At 35.7% G+C, this 20303-nt stretch overlaps 1 protein-coding gene across 1 annotated transcript in view; it reads right to left on the reverse strand.

Moving 5' to 3' along the window:
• MALRD1 (MAM and LDL receptor class A domain containing 1) overlaps nucleotides 1-20303 on the reverse strand; it is a gene marked incomplete at its 5' end in the record, with an annotated part of 241799 nt that overhangs the window by 217824 nt on the left and 3672 nt on the right. Inside the window, 5 exons of the mRNA XM_027887586.1 lie at nucleotides 3327-3484; nucleotides 8221-8364; nucleotides 12710-12803; nucleotides 16086-16238; nucleotides 16318-16412. Of these exons, the coding sequence (XP_027743387.1) occupies nucleotides 3327-3484; nucleotides 8221-8364; nucleotides 12710-12803; nucleotides 16086-16238; nucleotides 16318-16412 (644 nt within the window). The remainder of the gene's footprint in view (nucleotides 1-3326; nucleotides 3485-8220; nucleotides 8365-12709; nucleotides 12804-16085; nucleotides 16239-16317; nucleotides 16413-20303) is intronic.

Raw genomic sequence — 20303 nt, forward strand, 5'->3', positions numbered from 1 at the left:
TCACTTGGTCTGTTCAAGTCTGGAGAATAGGAGACTGAGGGGAGACCTTAGAGTTACAATTTCCTTGTGAGGGGAAGAGAAGGGGCAGGCACTGATTTCTTCTCTGTGGTGACCAGCGACAGGGTCCGAGGGAATGGTCTGAAGTTGTTTTGGGGGAGGTTTAGGTTGAATATTAGGAAATAGGTCCTTCCCCCAGAGGGTGGCTGGGCGCTGGAACAGGCTCCCCAGGGAAGTGGTCACAGCACCAAACCTGAAAGTGTTCAAGAAGCATTTGGTCAATGCGCTCAGGCTCATGGTGTGATTCTTGGGGCTATCCTGTGCAGGGCCAGGACTTGGACTTCAATGATTCTTATGTGTACCTTCCAATTCAGCGTATTCTATGATTCTATGAATATTTTATGTTAGTTGAACAGTTAATATTGCCAAAAGGGAATGCAAACAAGGCTGAAATACAAGAATAATGTTACAAATATCTATAAGCCATAAGTACTGAAACTGGAATGGAATCAGAAAGTTTTAAGTAAAGGTTACATAATGAAGGGAATATCTCACTATCAACAGCCAGCTTTGAGAACCTAAGGAGAATGTGTGGACAGCTAGAGAACTGGGACAACAAAGAACATATATTACAGTTAAGGGAAAAATACAGACTATGCAATTATAGCCAAGCTGCTGAACAACTCTTAAGACAAAGGAAAAATTTACTAACGGCAATCTTTTAAGCAGCTAGAGATTTAGAAAGTGAGAAACCTACGTTAGCTGCTTCTAATGAGGATCGAGTTGCATTCAGTGAGTGTCATATTTGTGGATTTTTTCATCATAAATAGGCTTGAAAAAGTAGAGGTTACTTCATTTTATAAAGGCTTTTAGCAAAATCTCATAAGACATTCTTTTTAAAAAAAAGTGAAGATTTGGTGTTCATGAAATTACATGGGTGTACAAACAGAAATGTGAGATTATTTTAAAGAGGAGATGTCAGTAGTTTTCTATAAACTAAAAGAAAATTATAACAGAGCTCTGCATAGGTCTGCTCCAGGTCTTGATATAATTATAATGCTGATGAACTTACTGGAGAGTGTGAAGAGTGAAATGACAAATAAATTTTAAAACAATGTGGATAACACTAAATTGGGAGGAGTTACAAGCACTCTGAAGGACATCTTTACAATTTATAATCATCTCAGTATACAGGACCCAGTTTCAAACCAATAAGACAAAGTTCAAAGACATATGAATCACAGTTAAGAAAGAAAAATCAAATGGCCAAATGCAGTCGTGTTTAATGCAGAACAACTTTGCCAAGCCAGCAATAAAAGAGGAAAAGCTGCAGATTATAACGGACTGCAGGTTAAATGCAAGTAAACAATAGGTTTCTATTGACAAAAGAAGTCCATTTTCCCTGTCCTTCTTAAACCCAAGAGCAATTTAGAGTCCCTTTCTCCCATAATATCTATATTAGAAAATACGTTCACTCTTCTTTACTCTCTCTGTTCAAAGAGCGAGGAAGGCCAGGGGCACATTTGCAGTATCTGTGGTGTTTGTTCTCTAAGAACAGTAGCAAAACTGTACATTAAGTGTAATCCAGTCTCCATTTGTGTCAGGCCTGTCAGTGTTGGGACTTAACAAAAGTTATTCAAAGACAAGCTGTTCTGATCAATAAATACAGGAATAGGATGTGCAGAGAAATTACATGAAACATACAATTGAGAGGTTATCTTGAATGACAGCCTCCAAGACAGCAGCTCTGTTGCCTTCCAGGGGCACTTGCCTTTCACTTCTGTTTCTCAGTATTGTCTAGCTTTGAAGGTTCATTTGGTTTTCATAAACAACCTAATGGTCTAGTAGCAAAATGTGTAAACCCAATTCTCCCTTCTTTTCTGTTTAAGAAATCTCAAATATGAGTCTGTGGTGTTTTGTTTCTGAAACTGTCAACAGAAGTTTCTTAATGTTGTTCTGGCAAATTTTACATCAGTTTTAAATAACTTTATGTGCAATAAATACACTTCTGACTGAAGGTGAAAATAAATAACTAAAAGGGCTAAGAACATCTGTGGAAACCACAGATATAAAAACCACCAGAAATATTCTTCTAATGCATATGTAAGGACCTGTTTATAAATTAGTTGGTTCAATCTAAGCTCCCATTTCTATGGGAACTCAAATGTCAGTTTCCTTATGGTTTTGGCTCACATAATTTGCTCTATTTTGAGGAAAAGAAAACTCTTAAATTGGGTGCACTGATCCTACTTTAGGTGAACCATTGAAATCAGTATTCAGATTCTTTCTCGAGGTTTCCATGAGTGTCATACCTGGGGATTTATTGGCAATTACTATGGCACAGATCTCCATGCATTCTGACCAGAACACTGATTATGTTACAATTCCCTGATACAGTAATGGGTCATAGAAAAATACAACTATTCCCTTTTATAAATGAAATAGGAGCAAAAGCCTGGAGTTGTTTTCATGAATACTCAAAGGCAGAGTCAGAACGAAAGAAATTATTTCAATTACCTGTTCCTATATTTAGACCTCTTGGTAATGTTACCCTTTGGGGTTTTTAGCATCTTATCTTTGTGAATGAAGTAGATCTATCTTTTAAAATACAAATGTATTGTTGGATGATAAGAATTCAACTCCAACATCAAGATATGAGAGCCATTAACTTAATGAGACCAGCTCTACTGCTCTTGCTTTCATTAAGTAGAAGTACAAAGCATCAGTATTAAGCTATTAAACCAAACTTTTAAAAGAGAACATCAGAAAGCCTCTACAAGGCAAGGGAGGTAAAAAAGATGGAAAAAGCATAGCTCCACTGGGATTTGTGTTTCAGTTTGACTTGGCTGTTTTGTCTACTAATAGGTAAAAGAATAGGAAAATTACTACTCTAAAACTTGGGCAAAACAAATCAGGTGTCTAATCAGGAACTTCCCAGTTATCCTGAGTCAACAACTTTCTTTTTTTTCTGTCTCTCCAGAAATACAAGCACCTATTTTCTTATTTCCAGAACAGGAAGAAGGCTAGAAAAGCTGTTACTATAGATTTTTCCCCTGAAAACCCCAATTTATTTAATTCTGTAACAGCTGGGGGTGTCCTTGAAGTCTTATTGCAGAACATTCACCCATCAAATTAGTTTATGGCTGAGATGGCAAATACCCAGGTTTTGCAATTGCACAGATCAGTGGAACGGTACCAAAGTACTATTTTGCCCAAACTAATTCAGGGGGCAGGCATGTAGTAGCAGGTGTATCTTCTTGTATTTTGTCAAGTAACACCTGTGTTGCCATACCTTTACCTTTTAGAAATGAACGTGTGTTTCTTCTTACCTGATTAATAAACAGTACTGCTTTGAGAACACTGCTATCTGCCATGGAGTAATGAAACTGAAAATGGCAATTCTTGCTGGAGCAATGGCACATGAAGTTGTTTAGATAAGCACTTTCATATAATGCATTGTCATTAGCTTCTAACCATTCAAAACGGCCTGAAAAATGAAAGAAGAGAAAGGTCACGTTTTCACAGAACATTTTTTTCTCAGTTTATGAAAATAAGGACTGCTTTCAAGTAATTAAACCATAGATGCATCCCAGTAAGAATTGAATCTGATCATCATACTGCTTATGTTACTTTGATGTTATCTGTTTCCTATTAAAAAAGACATATATATATATATCTATATATATATCTTCATTTTACTCATAGATAGCCCCAGCAATCAAAAATTGTGTCAATTGGTAGTATCTCAAAGTTGTTACTTTTCATGTTAAAAGCTATTAGAAGTCCCACATTCAGCTCAGCCTTTATAACCATTTGATTGTAACCTAATGACAAATATATTTGGAAACTTGGCTTTTTGCCTACTTCCACTATGGTTTCCAGAAAATATGCTTTTTACAGTAATATTTAAAAAATAAAAAAGGAATTCTGCCTTATTGCTATGAGAGGCAGTCACATCTCCACCGTGTAATCAGGGTCTTTACTTCTCAGCCAGAATTTCTGCAACAAAATGTTGGAAGCATATTGTCTTTCCATCTGAAGCAGAAAAGCAATTTGTGCTCTTCTTGACCTACTGCCCCTTATAAAAGCATTCCTACAGAGATCTAAAAGAGTACTCCATCCCCTCAACAGTGTCTTTTAGTTATCAGAAATAAAAAGTCTAAATACTTTTTACGAAATATATCAGCTCTTTTTTTCCCCCATCTCCTGAGTCACTGAATGTTTTGCTGCCTTCTGAAGCAACTATTAAAATAGTAAACAAAAACTGATTAAAGGTCTCAAGTCAGCAGTTTCTGTGTTCATTTCCTAAATAAAACTTATCTCAAATGCAGATATTGCATATCTCAAGGTGAAGGAAGAAAGTGTTATTTCACAAGGAAAACTTTCATTTTTATAAAGGACAACACTGTTTTCCTTATGTTGCCAGTTTACTCTTTGTGTTAGGCAATGATTTACGCTGAAATACATGGTTGCAATTTTGTTGGAATTAAGCTTGCAATTTCATGCCACACCAGCTAACCTCAGTGTAAGGCAGTATTATAGGTTTAACCCAACTTTCTGTTTGCCAGATATCAACAAAGCATCTACACTTCTATACTGTCTTGTGCATAAGAGAAATATGCAGCAACACTGAAAGTTATGCTGCTGCTTCTTTATCTGACTTCAGTGTTCTCTGATACCATTATAAAACCAACTCAGTTTCTGAGCCAAAGGATAACTAACATTCCTTTCCCTCTTCAAGTTCCTGAATCTTTATAAACAGTGCAAAGTGGAATTGACATGGTTTTTAGATGAGAAAGCAAGTGAAAAGAACTAGATAAACAGTTCTGTGAAGCATCCAGAATGATCCTGTGTCCCAGAGGCATTCTAAGGGTTCTTTAGAGAACACATTTTACCCAAGTATTGTGAGTGCTTCTGAGACAAATTGAGGCCTAGCTTCAGTAAATAAAGACTACAGAAACTGAAAATTTACTTTTTAATTTTTTTCCCCTCTTCTCTATAGCCTGTAAAAGCAGAACGATGGCCCCATCTTTCAGTGATTTTTTTTTATTATATTATTATTATTACTTTTAGGCAACATTAATCAAGTAGCTTTCTAATGATTATAAGGCATTGGGAAGAGTTTTCTTTCATTTGTTGCAAACTTTGTACCTTTTCTTTAAGATCTGAATTTCCCTCAGTGCAGACACTGCATAGCATATTACTGTGCTTATGCTCTAACCTTCTTTGTGACTTGATCTCTTAAATTTTCCCAACTTGCTCTTTCTGAAGTGCCAAACTTCGCCTTGTTTTTAAAGGCAGAACAGGTTTTTTATGTTCTCCACATGGCTGCTTAGTCAGGTTTTAGCTAAACAGTCTTGTTTCTTTCAATTTTGAAGGAATTTTTTCTGTCGTAAGTAAAATCTTGGGAGTCCTGCAGAAAGATCAGCCACTGACTACACTGGAGCTCAAATAAGAAGCAGAGCTTAAGATTTGCTGCTGAGGTGGCCCAGCATCTTCTTGGAGCTGAGGTGGGCTAGTGAACCTGCCAGTATCCTGCTATGCTGAAAACTAAACACCTATAAATATTTAGCTAACTTATCCCATGTTAACCATATTCTGACTCAAATCTCATCGCTCCCACTTAAATCCATGGGATTTTTATTTCACAAATGACACAGCTTTGAATCTGTGCTACTGGTTTTTGAGTAAAAACTGAGCCTTGAGTTTAAACTGAGCCACTGAGTGGGATTTTTTGTTTTCTGACAAGTTCTTTTCCCAAGCAGAGACCTGTTCAGTCTCTGAACAAATGTCCTGCAGCAATCCTCCCACTCAACCATTTAGAGGAAAAAAGACCTAAATTGTCATTATTTCTACTCTTGAAAGTGAATTTTCATGAACTCACAAATCCTGGGTAAAATCTTTGAATAAAAAAAAAAAAAGAAAAGAGAGAGAAAAAAGGTAATGAAATAGAATCAAATAATCTAATGATTTCACTGTGAGGTTTTTTTTTTTCCATGTTTTAACTTGAGGGATTTTAATCACTGGTTATCTGAAATGCTGGATTTTAAAACTTGGCGCTTCCTTTGATTTCTTTTTGCATCTTCATTTTTCTTATGCACAGAATTTGTTTCATTGCTTTCTTACTAAAGAAGTGTTACCTAGATGTAGGAAACCAGCTTAATCCAATGTAAACATGAACTATGGAAACTACATAGCATGCATGAAATATCAATAAAGAAAACAAGAAGAAAAAAGTATTTTCTGAACAGTATTGTAGGGCAATATAAAATTTCTGTAAGAACTTTTGACACTAGAGAAATTAAGAGGAAAAGTGATAGAAAAAGTGTCTACAACACTGGAGAAAGAAGCAATAAAGGAACAAAGGAAAAAAGTCATCCAAAGACAGAAAGTATTTTATTAAATTTAAGAATATCAGCAAAGGAGGATTATTCAAAGACTATAAGCAATCCTTTTTTTATGTATATAATTGTGTAGACCTTGACTTTATAATTTCATTTCTTACCTCTTTCTATTTATAGAAGTGAAAGCTTTGATGAAAATCAGAAAAAAAGCTTAGTCAAGCTGTATTTGCATTGCAAGTTTGAGCCCTCAAGCATGGCATTTTTTCAGCTTGCATACCATTTCTTTAGTTTTCAGAATTTTAGTTAATATTCAACCTCCTCATTTATGCCTCAGCAAATCTGCATGAATAGAAATACTGAAAGTATTGAGAGGTGAGCAATCACAGATCAGATTTTTCAACACTTTTCATTGTTAATGATGAATAAAATTCTATGTGTTGTTTCGACACTCGTTTCTTCTCACATTTTACTTTTTCCTTGAAGACAAGGAAGCACAGGGAAAGTCCTCAAGCAGCTGTTTGGGTTACAGGTTCAGCCTACGCAGCTATCTGTGCATATTCATACAATAATGCCCAAGCACCTACAGAGCAAACACTTCCAGATATGTTCTGTTTCCATGAACATTGCTAGTCTATTCCTAGACCTAGTCCTGCGAAAGCCAGTTACAGAATTTCAGGATCATTTTTGTCAGATCAGTATTGCCATAAAATGGAAATCCATTTCCTTTACTAGCCCTTGAGATGTCATGTTAAAGTATGGTACCTTTCAGGGAGGTGTTTCAAATAAAATCAAATTAAAAGTCTAATTGGAAATTGGAAGATGGTGTGACTTGTTTTCCTCAAATTTAAGGAGGAAAAGAAAAAAGTCCGCTTTGCTAGTCTATATCCTTTCCATTGTACATACATGCAAAAATTCATCTTAACAATGTATATACTCAGGCACTTTTGTCTGCTATTCCATTATAATTTGATTTACAGTTACTAGACCATGTTGAAATGCATGTTAAAATTTATTTTAGAAATCTTTCTGAAATGAAAACAATATCTAGCATTCGTTCTGCTCCTATCACTGAGATGTGATCCATTTCTGTGGGTTCAAAGTTCAAGCAGTTATCTCCACACTATCAGTCCTTCAAAGCTACATCACAAATTATCCTGTTACAACTAGCCCCACTTAACCCCTTTGAAGGTAGTATCAGTAGAAAAGCCAAACACTCACCTAGCAAGTTGATTCTATTTCACATTAGAACACTTTGAGAGTTACATCCATTAAGCTTTCAAAACACGCACTACACAGTTCAGAAACAAGAAATTCTCTTTACTTCTGAAAATTGCAACTGGACAAGTTTTATTGACAAATTTTACTTTAAATTAAGAGGAAGAAACTATTTTGTGCAATAATTGTTTCTGTACAGTTCCCCTAATATAAGGTTTAAGATGAAATTCCTGACTATATGTTCAGAATAGTACTACACAAGTAAACCTACCAAGTATCAAAATCAGAACAAAACAGAAAAAAATCCTCACACAAGGACTTGACTTAAGTGGATTTAATTCAATTTCACCAAATTCTTACACAGTTCTCATAAAGAGAATTAACCAGAGAATAAATCTGTTTATAATGGAATTCTTACATTAAAAAGTTTCATGAATACTTGAAAATATTCATTAATTCTCAGGTTAAAATATTTCATGTTTTACCAGCATGTGTGTTCACAGTGCTCTTACTAAATGGCCAATCAAAAGCTAATTTAAATACAAAATGCATACAATTACTTTTTGTAGTTTTGTTCTGTTTCAGCCTTGGGTCACCATTTCGCCCTAAAAAGCACCATATTCTTCATGACAGTTAGTAATTTTGAATTAACTTTAATTCCTACCTTCAGTATTGTTGCTCCAATCTTTCAGGAAAGAACAGGAGGCAATTTTGTGCTCAGCTTGCAGCAATGCCGACTGAGCAGGCTCAGCCAGCTGGTCAGAATGCCACTCACATATGTCAAGTTCAAAACTGGAAATCTGTGGTGCTTAAAGACAAAGAAAAGCCATCACTTAACTTGTTAAGTCATTATTTATGAACCTATTTCCCATTAGAAACATATGCTTATTAAACTACTTGACAACATTCCTGCCTCTTCAAAAGGTTACTTCAAAAGCATTGTGTATCCCTGATTGCTCCCCAGTATTTCAGGCTGCCATCTTTACCATTCTAAAAAATCATTCCCTCAGGATGGATGTTTCTTTCAAAGCAATGGAGTGCTATTTATGGTAGCCAGTCATTGTAACTTTGTGAATTCACTTCCACAGAGAGAGTTGCCAGGTAACATAAAAAATTACATGTCATAATAAGAAATACCTATTTATTTTTCTAGATGATAGCTACATAAAAATCACTTCTAACTGAGAGGTTAAACTCAGCAGCTTCTCCAAAATTCTTGTAAAAGAATTCTTCTTTTTAGAGACAAAAAGTTTCTGAATACATCACCACATATTTTCCAGAAGTTTTTTAAGGGCATGACACGCCTGACTAATCTAGTTGCCTTTAACAGTGGCCAGGATTTTAAGAAGGATTGCAATACGATAATGGATGTACCATTTCTTAATCACAGAATCACAGAATCAGCTAGTTTGGAAAAGAGCTCCGAGATCACCAAGTCCAATCTACGATCCAACATCACCTTGTCAACTAGATCATGGCACTAAGTACCACATCCAGTCTTTTCTAAAACACCTCCAGGGACAGTGACACCACCACTGCCCTGGGCAGCCCATTCCAATGCCCAATCACCTTTTCTGTGAAGCACTTCTTCCTAATGTCCAACCTAAACCTCCCCTGGTGCACCTTAAGACTGTGTCCTCTTGTAATGCCACTGGCTGGCTGGGAGAAGAGACCTAACCCCATCTGGCTACAATTTATTTTCATGTTAGCTGCAGAGTGTGATAAGGTCTCCCTTGATATTCCCTTAACATTATTGTGGGGGAAAGGTAATCTCCTGGTTAAGGCAGACTTTTAAATAGCAATCAGGGTATCTCAGATAAAACACTGAGATTCCTAACTGCATGGAGAAAACAATTTCAGTTCACTACAGATAGATGCTACTTTGTCTCAGAGACACTGTATTATTCACATTACTGACATCTCAGTGAGCTGGCCTGTCCAGCTAGTGCTACAAACCTTTCATTTCTTCCTAGTTCCAGTGATGCATAAATATGCACTTTTTTCAAACCATGTGTATTACGTGATGAATCTCAGGGAAAATGCAAAACTCCACAAGCAAAAAGGATGGATTTTGTTAAATTTCAACATTTATAAAAAGTTACAAGTATAGTCAAAAGGAATCAAGTTCTTTAAACCTTTTTGAATTATTAATACAAAATATTTTTACTCATTCTGCATTTCTTCACTTTAGTTTTAAACATTTTTGATGTTTTGGGATTTTTTACAAAATACCAATTTTCCAGCTCTTAATTCCATAGCATGTCAGACAACAGAAAGATTAGTATTTTGGATTTTCTGACTCCCATCCCTGTAGCAGTTCATCTCAAAGACCTGTGCCTGTAATATTAAAGGCTACATCTTTGCAGGTTTATAATTAACAAGGGAATTAAGTTTGAGATTTTGTCACTTGAAGTATTCATATTGGATTTTTGTCAAAATTTATAAATTATGAGTAATACCTATTTAATTACTTCAGTTTTCCTGAAAAACAACACAACTTCACAAAGAGGCTGTGTAACTTCTCCATTACAAGTGACTTAAGGAGGACTAAAGTCTCCTACTCCCTTATAGCATTCCACTTTCATGTCTCTGGAGAGATCAGAGGAACAGCCTTAATGGGGCTCTTCACATATATAATTCTTAGGGAGTTGAGAGGGAGTTCTGCAGAGCAGCCACTTAGATAAGAATATGAGGCCTTTGAACAAAAGGTCTACTAAAGGTATAATTAAAGGAGTTCTTGTGTTATGTATGTTTCAGATAATAACTTTAATATTTTCTGTTTGAGAGCTAATTTTTTTTTCTGCAGTCCATACGCAGTTGTATAAAAAAGAGCTATGGGGGTTTTGAGGCATAACAAGCTATTTGGCAGCTTTTGGGAAAACTACAAACTGTAGAGTATCTTCAATTAAAGTACTGAAGATAGAGTTTTGGTTCTATTTTTTAAAATGCATTAAGTTTAGTCTTTAGTGGTACTGGACAACAGACTGAAAGGGGTTGGGAGACAGGGGAGGAATAGAAGTGAAGAAAAGACTTAAAGCATAATGAAATTACATTTATATTTCACCATCATAGTTTTTAGCAAGAAGGACCTGAAAGCACAAAAATTTAAGATATTTTACTCATGGCCCTAAAATTACAGTCATACTAATGAATACAAATGCACAGGTTGTCTCTTAAGTGCATTTACATTGGGATTTAAAATAATGAAAGGTATATTAAAAATGCAAGTTTTAACTAGGAATTTCATGCAATTGAAATGGTCTTCATTAAAAGTCTACTTATCCAGACATTCCACAAGGACTAGAGAAAAAAATGATTTTAAATTCAACCAACCATTAGTCTGACCTTTTGTTTTAATTACTGGAAAATATTCAGAAGTAACATTCCTCTCTCAGGGACGAAATTAAGATCCTTTGACCCTGGTTTTGGCTGCTGTGAGCCATTTAGAAGTCACCTAATGAAGCTGACTTTTCCTAATGGAGAAACACAGGATAAGAGCTGGCTCTTGTTAGAATATTCTTGAGGTACTCAACCGTGCACCAGCTCAATCTGTAAGCCATAATATATAGTTCAACACCTGCCGTGTGAGGTAAGTTTAAGACCTGGATTTATAAGTTCTGGTGAGTATATGTGTTTCTGTTTCCTTTTTTTTCCTCTATCTCTTCGAGACAGTATTTCATCTCTATAGCTTATTATTTTAAAAATTTTTTTTCTTTAACATTGTTTATTAAAAAAGTCAATATATTTTTACAGACAGATTTATATCCTCCTGCAGGAACTGGTTAAACAATTACACAGGTTGCTAGAATTAAGCAATGCTTTTTTTTTTTTTTTTTTCCATTTTATACCACCATTTTATCTCCAGAAATCCTCGAAAGAAAAGAAAGAAGCTGGGGAAAAAAAAGTCACATCTGTCCTCTTTACACTGGGGACAGATTTCAAATTCCATTTCAAAATAATTTTTTTCAGAGAAAGTGCATTGCACTCTTTTCTGAGTTCACAGACTGGCATGCCTGAAGTTTTAAATTAATGTCCTTGCTTATTTAAGCAATAAAGCTGGAAAACATCTACAAAATAGAAAAGGAAGCTGTGCCCTGGCATGAAAATCTATTTATATAGCATTTACTTCGATATCTCTCCGTATTAGAAAATTGCAGCATGGAGAAACTGACATGATCAAGTTTAGTTACATGAAACTTCATTTCCCCCATATAGACCCCCTTTGAAATAAAAGGGTATACCTGCCTGCATCATTAATTCAAGACTTGTATCTTGCTCTTAGTGTGATCTGCCTGAAATTGCTCATTTCTCTGACATGCTAATAATCACATGTATCTCTTTTCAGTATTTTTTTTCCTACTGGGAAATACAGAGAGCATTATTTTGGATTACAGTTCACACAGACCTAATCATGTAACCTAGTTTGGTCTGTGTCAAACACTGCTTCCATACCTGAAGTTAAGTTTGAAGTCTGAAACCTCAGAGTGTGTGCTAAGAATAAGAGGAAGAAAAACAAAAGAGGTGCTTTGACTGTGCTCAACTGAGGATGTGACATGGGTGCACAGGGCAATACTCTTGGGCAGTAGAGAGCAGCAAGCAATTTAATTTATGCTAGGATGGCTAGTATTCCTTTCCCATGAAAATACATTGGGTTGAAAAGAGAAATAGGAAATGTTTTGCTAAAGAATCCTGACACGCAGAGATGGTCTGACTGGAGAGATGACTGGCCTGACATTACAACTCTTGGGTGCAGCAGAGCAGAACAACATAGCCCCGCTGCACAGCTGAGGATCAGGACCTCCATGCGTTTAGAAATACACACAAGTGCCTTGGGAATCTTCCTAAAGTCAGCTCCAAAGCTTTTCCTGAGCTGGCTGAACACATCAATTCTTTGGCCAAAAACAGTAGACCTTTTCTGCCCACTGAGCCCCACATTTATACTGTATCAGATTTCTTAAAGCATTTATTGTCTTTGTGTTTAGATGTGAAAAGACAGATGATTGTTCAGGGAGATGAAAATGAGCCAGATGAAAACACTTTTGGAGTTAAGAAAGCCCTTGAAGAGCAAAAGTATTTCCACTGTGTTTTCTAAGGAAATCTAAGGAAAGGACAAAGTAAAATGACCTGTCTCCTGAAAAAACAGGTATTCTTACCACATGCCAGGGAACATCCTTCACTGAAAGTAATATCATCAATGGCAACAGTTTCATCTTGTCTCTGGGCATCCACCATCCCCCAAAAGATAACCTGAAGAGATCAGCAGCAAACCAACAAGAAATCGAATTTACCAGTGTCATGGACAAGATGAAACACCTTACAATATATGCCAGCCTAGTCCACGGAGTTTATATTGGAACTATGAGAACTCAGATTAAACACTTAACAATTTTTTAAGATTACCATCCTGTCTTTTTCACACTTAGGTGGCTTGTCAGCACAGATATATATACTAATTTTCTTACTCAATATTGAAGTAGCTTTTAACAGGAAGGATCTGAAAATCACATTAAAATGCCTTAAATCAAAGCAAGAATCGTGACAGTTAAAGATTGGAGCACAAAGGATTTTGTGTTTTATCTAGCCACTATTCCACCAGGGACTGGAAATGTGAACATTTTATGGTTCGTTTCCTAATTTATCAGAGACCTGGAGCAAAGTCAGATCAACAAATACCATTAGTCAGATGCCTTTCATCAAGTTTTTAGCCAAAACAAACTTTGAGGAGTACTTGGTCAACAGTTATTCTGCTCTAATGTTACAACAGTGATTTTTTTTTTCTGCCCCTAAAAAAAGTCTTCTCTACACAAGAAGTTACAAATATTTTACATTTCATCTTAAGGGCAGATTTCAATCTACATTTGTAAATGTACAGGCTACTACAGGTTTTCTGCAGTGATGTACAAGGGGAACTGGCTGATCAACCACAGTCCTTGGGAAAACCCAACAAAAAGCACACCAACCAAAACAACCCCCCAGAAATATCAATCTTATGGATAACATTCCAAAAATTATTCCCAAGGTAAATCTTGGGATATTGTAGCTCCAGGATTTTCCATAGTCTTGGCTGGGTGTACATTCTAGCTCTTAAAAGTGAATGCACAGGGTTAGCAATATTTTTTTCAAATATTACCTTGAGAGTTCAGCAATGATTTTCTGCAAAGTTAAACAGATTGTAGCAGAAAACCTGCATTTATTCTATGAATTGCCAAGAATACAGTATTTCACTGTACAAGATGATACAACTTATCTAAAGATATGACCATTATGTTACAAGTTGGAGTTTTTTTGAGGGGTGGAATTTTTTGTGTTTTGGTAATTTGTTTTCCTTAAGTTGCAGTTGGCTTGCACAAGAAGCATAGCAGCCATATCGCATGCAAAAATATGTTTCAGCATCTTGGAAATTTGCTCATTTGATTTGTTTCAGAAAACAATATTTTAAACACCTGAATTCTGCTGCAGTGATACTAATGTACACTGATATGTACTTTCATGGCATCACCAGTAGAAGGACAGTGTATTCATATTTTCTGTTTCAATCATTACGCAGTTTCAGATGAGTTTCTTAACCAATATAGAGCACTGTTTTATAATTAGAAATATAAGAACTATTTTTAATGTCAAAGATTTGACAAATATTTAACCTTTTCAGAGTTATGTTTCATTTTGAAGTCAAAATTCAGTTATAATAACTTCATTTATAATATGTATTAAACTGTATAATACAGCTTGCAGTTGGGCTTCACAGTCAGATTTTATTTTAAAGTGAAATAAAGTGATTTAGACAATGTGAAAGAGGGGCTATCTCACTTTGCTGGTACAAAATCAGAGACTGCTTCAAGTTCGTCTTCTGCTAGAGCACATTCTGGTGGAGCTGTATTGACCTGTGTTTCCGCAAAGCTCACGAACAGTGAGTCTTGTCTTAACTTCCCCTTCCAGAAGAAAATAATGTTAGATGCCTCCACCTGCTCTTGTGTCTAAAAAAGTTCAACCAGTGAACCCCAAGCCTAGAACCATTTCTCTTAATGAAGTCTTGGAGAAAGAAATTTGTTCTCGATAGAACACAGGAAAAGTAGCTTAGGTGAGCAAACCATGATACAGTTCTCCAAAACCCATCCAAATCAGCCATATGAGCTTGCCTTGTGTTGAGTAGTTAAAGCACTGACAATCTTTGTGTTTCAGAATTTCCTAAATTGGAGATTTTTAAATGCTGAAACAAAATCTCTTATTCCATAAAGATAATCAAGAGATTTTTTTTTTTTTTTAGTAGGAAGAGTCAAAGTATTTGGCTATTAAATATTTAACTTCAAAATGAGGAAAAAAGAAGCACTGGAGGTTCAGAGATTGATTTTAATTAAAACCACTTCAAGTGTGTTTGCAAAATAGACAAAAACATTATAGCACCCTACTGCCAAAAGATTTGTACACCCAAATAAAAATTATTTGTTTCTCATAATTATTTTCCATAGAAACTTTAATAACATTTTATCTTGAAAAATTCCACAGATTTCCCTGTAGGCTGAACATCTTGTCATATAGAAAGAAAAAGTGCAAAAGGGCAAGTGAATTGCATCCACTTGTATGACAGTGACGTCTTGCAAATTTTCACTGGAGCAAAAATGTGCAAAGAAGAAGTTTTGCTCAGACTCTAGGTTTGGTGAGGTGCTGAGCTGTATTTCTTGAGCCAATTGTAATGATTACTGCAGTAAGTTTGACATATGCCTTTTTACAGCTGGACTGCTCATATACTGAACAACAATAACATTGTTTTGAGTTTGGTTTAGCATTACTGTAATTGCTTCAAAAATTCAGATCCTTTGGATGCTTTAAAACAACATGCAAGTCAAGTAATTATGTTACTCATATGGTTTACTGAAATGAGGTCATGTTTCCATGCCTTCAGGCTTGTATGCTAACCAACTTCACAGTAGCTGCTGTAGAAGGAAAGCCCTCTCATTTTTTTCTCTACTCCCCACATCCTTGCCAGTATTATGCTCAACAGTGAGTACACATCATCTACAATATTATAGCCTTAAGTTAGGTTTACTGTACTAATGTTTTTTGTAAATGCACATATAAAAACATTTAAATAGCCTATGACATTTGCATTGCAAAACATCCTTGTAAAACAGTATCTTATAGTATAAAATGCTGTTTCTTATATAAATGAAACCTTGAATTTATCAGTAAAGTTAGATTGAGGCTAAGGGAATACTGTATTGAAAGTTAAGATCAACAGTGTATCACCTCTAAGGGCTGGGAAATAATTATGACTCAAAGACACTAATTGTTTTATTTAAGACACATGCATAGTTTAAGAAAAGTTTGGTATTAGTTTTAACACCATTAAGAGATAAGAACAAACAGTATTTTTTAATGCTGTGTAGTATCTTCCAAATGGCTTTTCTCTTATTTACCTCATGACAAAGCTTTCTTTCCATTTACGAAATATTTAGTTTTAACCTATTAAAGAGACCCACAATGTAGAAACCATTTAACAAGTGTCATTTACAGTAACCTCAATTTACTTACCTCAAACTTTTCGGTGCTATTGATTGTTATGGTATTTGCTTTCCACTGACTCTGTAGTTCTCTTGAAACTTGCCAGATATTTGTAACAGTGTCTTCAGAGTGCTTTTGAAGCCCCACCATCAATGTTCCGCTGACCCAGTAACGAAATCTAATCTAGGACAAAAAAAAGTTTGATTATTCTAGGGAAATACTATGATAAACAATGTAATACAAAGACTATGCACCAAAATACCTGGCAGATATGTTCTTCATCAGTTGGAAGGAAAACATTTGTCCTTAAAGTTGCAGAAGAGGATTGCATTTCAGGGAACAACGAGAGGAAATAAGCTATTAAAAGGAATAAAAACAGAAAACTTAGAAGCTTGAGAAAAATCCTAAAAAACAACAAAACAAGAAGAAGAGCATATACAGGTATAAATTAATAACTAAAAAGCTGACCAGATTTTTTTTCCCCAGAAAAGATTAACACTTGCAGCCATTGTACACCAAGCTTTTTTTCACATCAAATATTGTTTATTTGTTATTATTATTATTATGCTCCATGTTACATCTAAAATTTTAAGTAGGGTTCCAAAATGCTTCATTTCCTGGTGCATACTTGACTTTGAAGTGCAAAATTTTGGGACAAAGGGAGACTAACTCAACAAGCTGGTCAGAGACCTTAAATCCCAATTATTGAATAGATCACATATTCCATGCCTAAACATCAAACTGCTGCAACTAACTACACAGATTAATCATAGATTTATCATGACTGTTCAAGTCTTTAAGGAGGTACTGGAAAATGGGAGAGACTGTGGTGACCTTATAGGTTCTTCTGGTGTTCTGATAGGTGTCTGGTTTTTGATTTCTCAGAAAATTGCCTCACTGCAAAGAGAAGGTTGTGGTATCCCTGTACACACTCCCAAGATACACAATTGTCTTCAGAATTTTAAAGCTACCATTAAAAATACTATTATCTTTCCATTTATAAAACAAGTCCTTACTTCCCTTGAAGTGTAACAGATCAACAAGTGTCAGTGAAATATGGTTGTTGCCATACTTTTTGACTGATCATGTCTCTACCTGACAATATTGTTTTAGATCTTATAAAAAATGGAAGGCAACCATCATAGTTTAGGATAACAAATACTGCTAGTCGAAATTTGGCTCTTCCTGAACATGATGGTTTCAGAGATATTAGATGTTAAAGGATGCAAGGGGAAAAATAAAGAATAAAAAATGCTCAATCTCCTTTTAAATTTTTTTAATTCCTTTTCTCCTGCTTCCCAAACTCCAAGCAACATCAAGTAAACTGTAACTCTCTGACATTAACATGTAAATGAAAGGAGGAGGATGAAGAAGGAAAAAAGCCAAGTGGGACTCAAGGAATAAAAAAAAGTCCTAGAAATAAAGATAACTTCAGAAACCAGATATCAGAGGAAATATCAGAACATCTAAATGCTTCATTTATTAAATCACCCATCTTAACCTTTCATCCTTGTGTGCAACTGCAAAGTCACTGACCAAGAACCACAAGCCTAGCTCAGTGCTGGAGCCAGCTGAGCAATCCCCCACAGAATAGCATTTTGCAGCCTGCTACCAGAGCTACCAGGTCCATGCTCCCCCCAGGTTTTAGACCTTTTGTGACTGCTCAGGCAGCACTTTCAGAGCCTGACAGCTGCAAGGATATTCTTCCTACCCACAACAGATGGCTTGGTGCCTCTGCAGAGCCCTGTCCCTAACTCCAATCTGTTCCACTGGATGTTAACTTCCATAAATTTTGGAAATTTTTCTTTTACTTGCCTAAAGAGAAATGTACCTAAGACTCAAAACCTTATTTTTCACCTGCCACAGGAATTTTAAGTTTTACATATGTAGAAGAGAAATAATAATTTTAAGAACTTCTTTGAATAGTGATTTCACGTTAGACCTCTGCATAGATAAGAGTTTCATCTAGTAAAAACATGTTGTGTCTTATTTTGGTTTGTGATTTTCTTTTAAATGATTGTCACTGGTCTGTTTGACTATTTTTTCAGTGAAAAGAAAAAAGAACCAGGAGAGATAACACTAAAAAACCATGTGGGGTTCTAGTAAATGATTACATAAACCTTCAAAGGAGTTACATCTACCAAGTGATCTTTGCTCTTCTGCTAATGTGCATGTATTATTCTGATGTCAGGAACTCTTCCCTTTAACACTCTGACACAGAGCACGCTCTGCTCAGTTGTCACCACACAGAATCGCTTCTGGGTTTTAAGCAGGAGAACACATAAAACTGATCACATATTCTTTTGTGTCACCAGCTATGGAAAAACCTCAACTAACTGCCATAAGAAGATAACTATTTCCCAGGTTATCAGCACCATCAGCACCAGGAAAGTACAGTTTAGACATTCTCCAGGTAGAAAACCAAATTACTTAAATGCATTTAAATCTCCTTAGTCATTCAGTTCACATATCTGAGTGAACAGCCTCTCAGAAAGCTGAATAGGTACAAGTATTTGAGCTTTCTTTTACCCAAATAAAATAACTTAGGTTAACATGGCTACCACACAGTTCAGACATGGAAGATACAACAGTGACTGAGCGCCCAAAACAAGTAAATATGACTGTTCAGGTGACCAAGCAGTTTGATTCGTCAGTAACAAAGTGGTTGGTGATTCTCAATCTTTTGTTGGCTTTCACTGTCTGTGTAAGTTAAATTTTCTCCTCCCCACCAGCTCTTTGCAAGATAAGGTAACCTTTTTTATGCTTATAAGCAAGAGTATCTTTCTGGTCTTTGCTACATCCTGATGTGGTGTGTACTACCAATCATGCACAAATCCTAGAAGCTTCAAGTAGAGCAAGACTGTTGCCTGGTTAACCAAGTTTGATTCCAGACAAGAGTTTGCTGTATTTGTATTCCTTGGTACTTTTGTACTTTTTTTTTCATTTGTTTGTTTTAATTGTGCTTCTTGATGAGAAGAGTTGTTATTATTTTAAAGATAAATAATTTCACAACTTACATACTTGAAATAAAGCTTACATTTATGAAAATATTTGGTAATTGCTCAAATTTTTTACATCAAACATCAGTTTAAATCAATATTTATTTAAGGGTAAACTTACTTTCAGAAGCACAGCGCACAGAGCAGGATGTGCTTCCGTGCTACACACAAGTAAAACCTGAAGTTGTTAAAAAGCACATCACATGTATAAAGTTTCCTAATTACAAAGCATCATGAGAATTGTCTACTCTGAAATAAGAACTTGCAGGAAAATGCAGAGTGGGGTTTTTTGTTGCTGCTTTTTCAGTGAGAATAATTTAAGGTTGTATTACATTTTCATCTGCTTGTTTTCTAAGCACGTCTTCCACACATTAATCTTGAAACCACCAACTCATACACATCATTACATGGAACTTCTACCTGTTTGGAAGCTTATGCAATGTGTAGGAAGTGCTGCTTACCTTAGAACAGCACAGATTTCCACAGTCCCAGATAAGCACATTTTGGAAGAGAAGTGTAAAACGCCTGGGGTAATCAGTCTCACAACAACATTTGCATCCCACATAAAGTTAAGTGCTTGTACTGTCTTCAGATATCTGCGCTGCAGGCTGTCAAAGCACTGCTTGTACCCAGGAGAGGTGGGAGGGAGAAGGTGGAGAGGAAGGGAAAGAGAATAACAGAAAATATGGAGAAGAGAACTAAACAGTTATTAGTTCAACCAGCTCACGCCTTTACCATGGGATCAGAAATCACCATCTATTCTTTCCCTCTTTACTTGCTTGCTTACAAACAAGCCTTCCAATAGTTTTGGAAAGCAGGAGAAAGCTTGCTGCAGCTAAAAAAAGTGGCTCGAGTTAGCTAAAATGTTATGAAGAAAATCATGTATTACAGAAGGAAGAAGACAGGTTTCAGAAAGCAGGATTAACCTGGCAATAGGAAAAGTATAAGGGATATATTTTGTCTGAGGGCAGAGAAAAGGAATTAGTTGAGAGACAGTCTTCGAGGCAAAATGGAATTGAAGTAAGATCTAGAAAGAAACTGGCTCAAACAGGCCATCAAAGCTTACCCTGTCCCCAGATACAAAGCCATCCTCTCTCAAAACATTTGGAGCAGTAATATTAGCCATAGATAATAGATACACACACTCCAGGCATTCACCAATCTAAGAAAAACTGAAAATGCATCTAAACATTTCTAAACTTTACAATCATCAAGACTGACCTCATGTCTCCAAAACAGATAAAGATTA

Source organism: Empidonax traillii, unplaced genomic scaffold (genome assembly GCF_003031625.1).
Source record: "Empidonax traillii isolate 1590-97213 ecotype Southwest subspecies unplaced genomic scaffold, ASM303162v1 scaffold217:size1918799, whole genome shotgun sequence".
Lineage (NCBI taxonomy): Eukaryota > Metazoa > Chordata > Aves > Passeriformes > Tyrannidae > Empidonax > Empidonax traillii.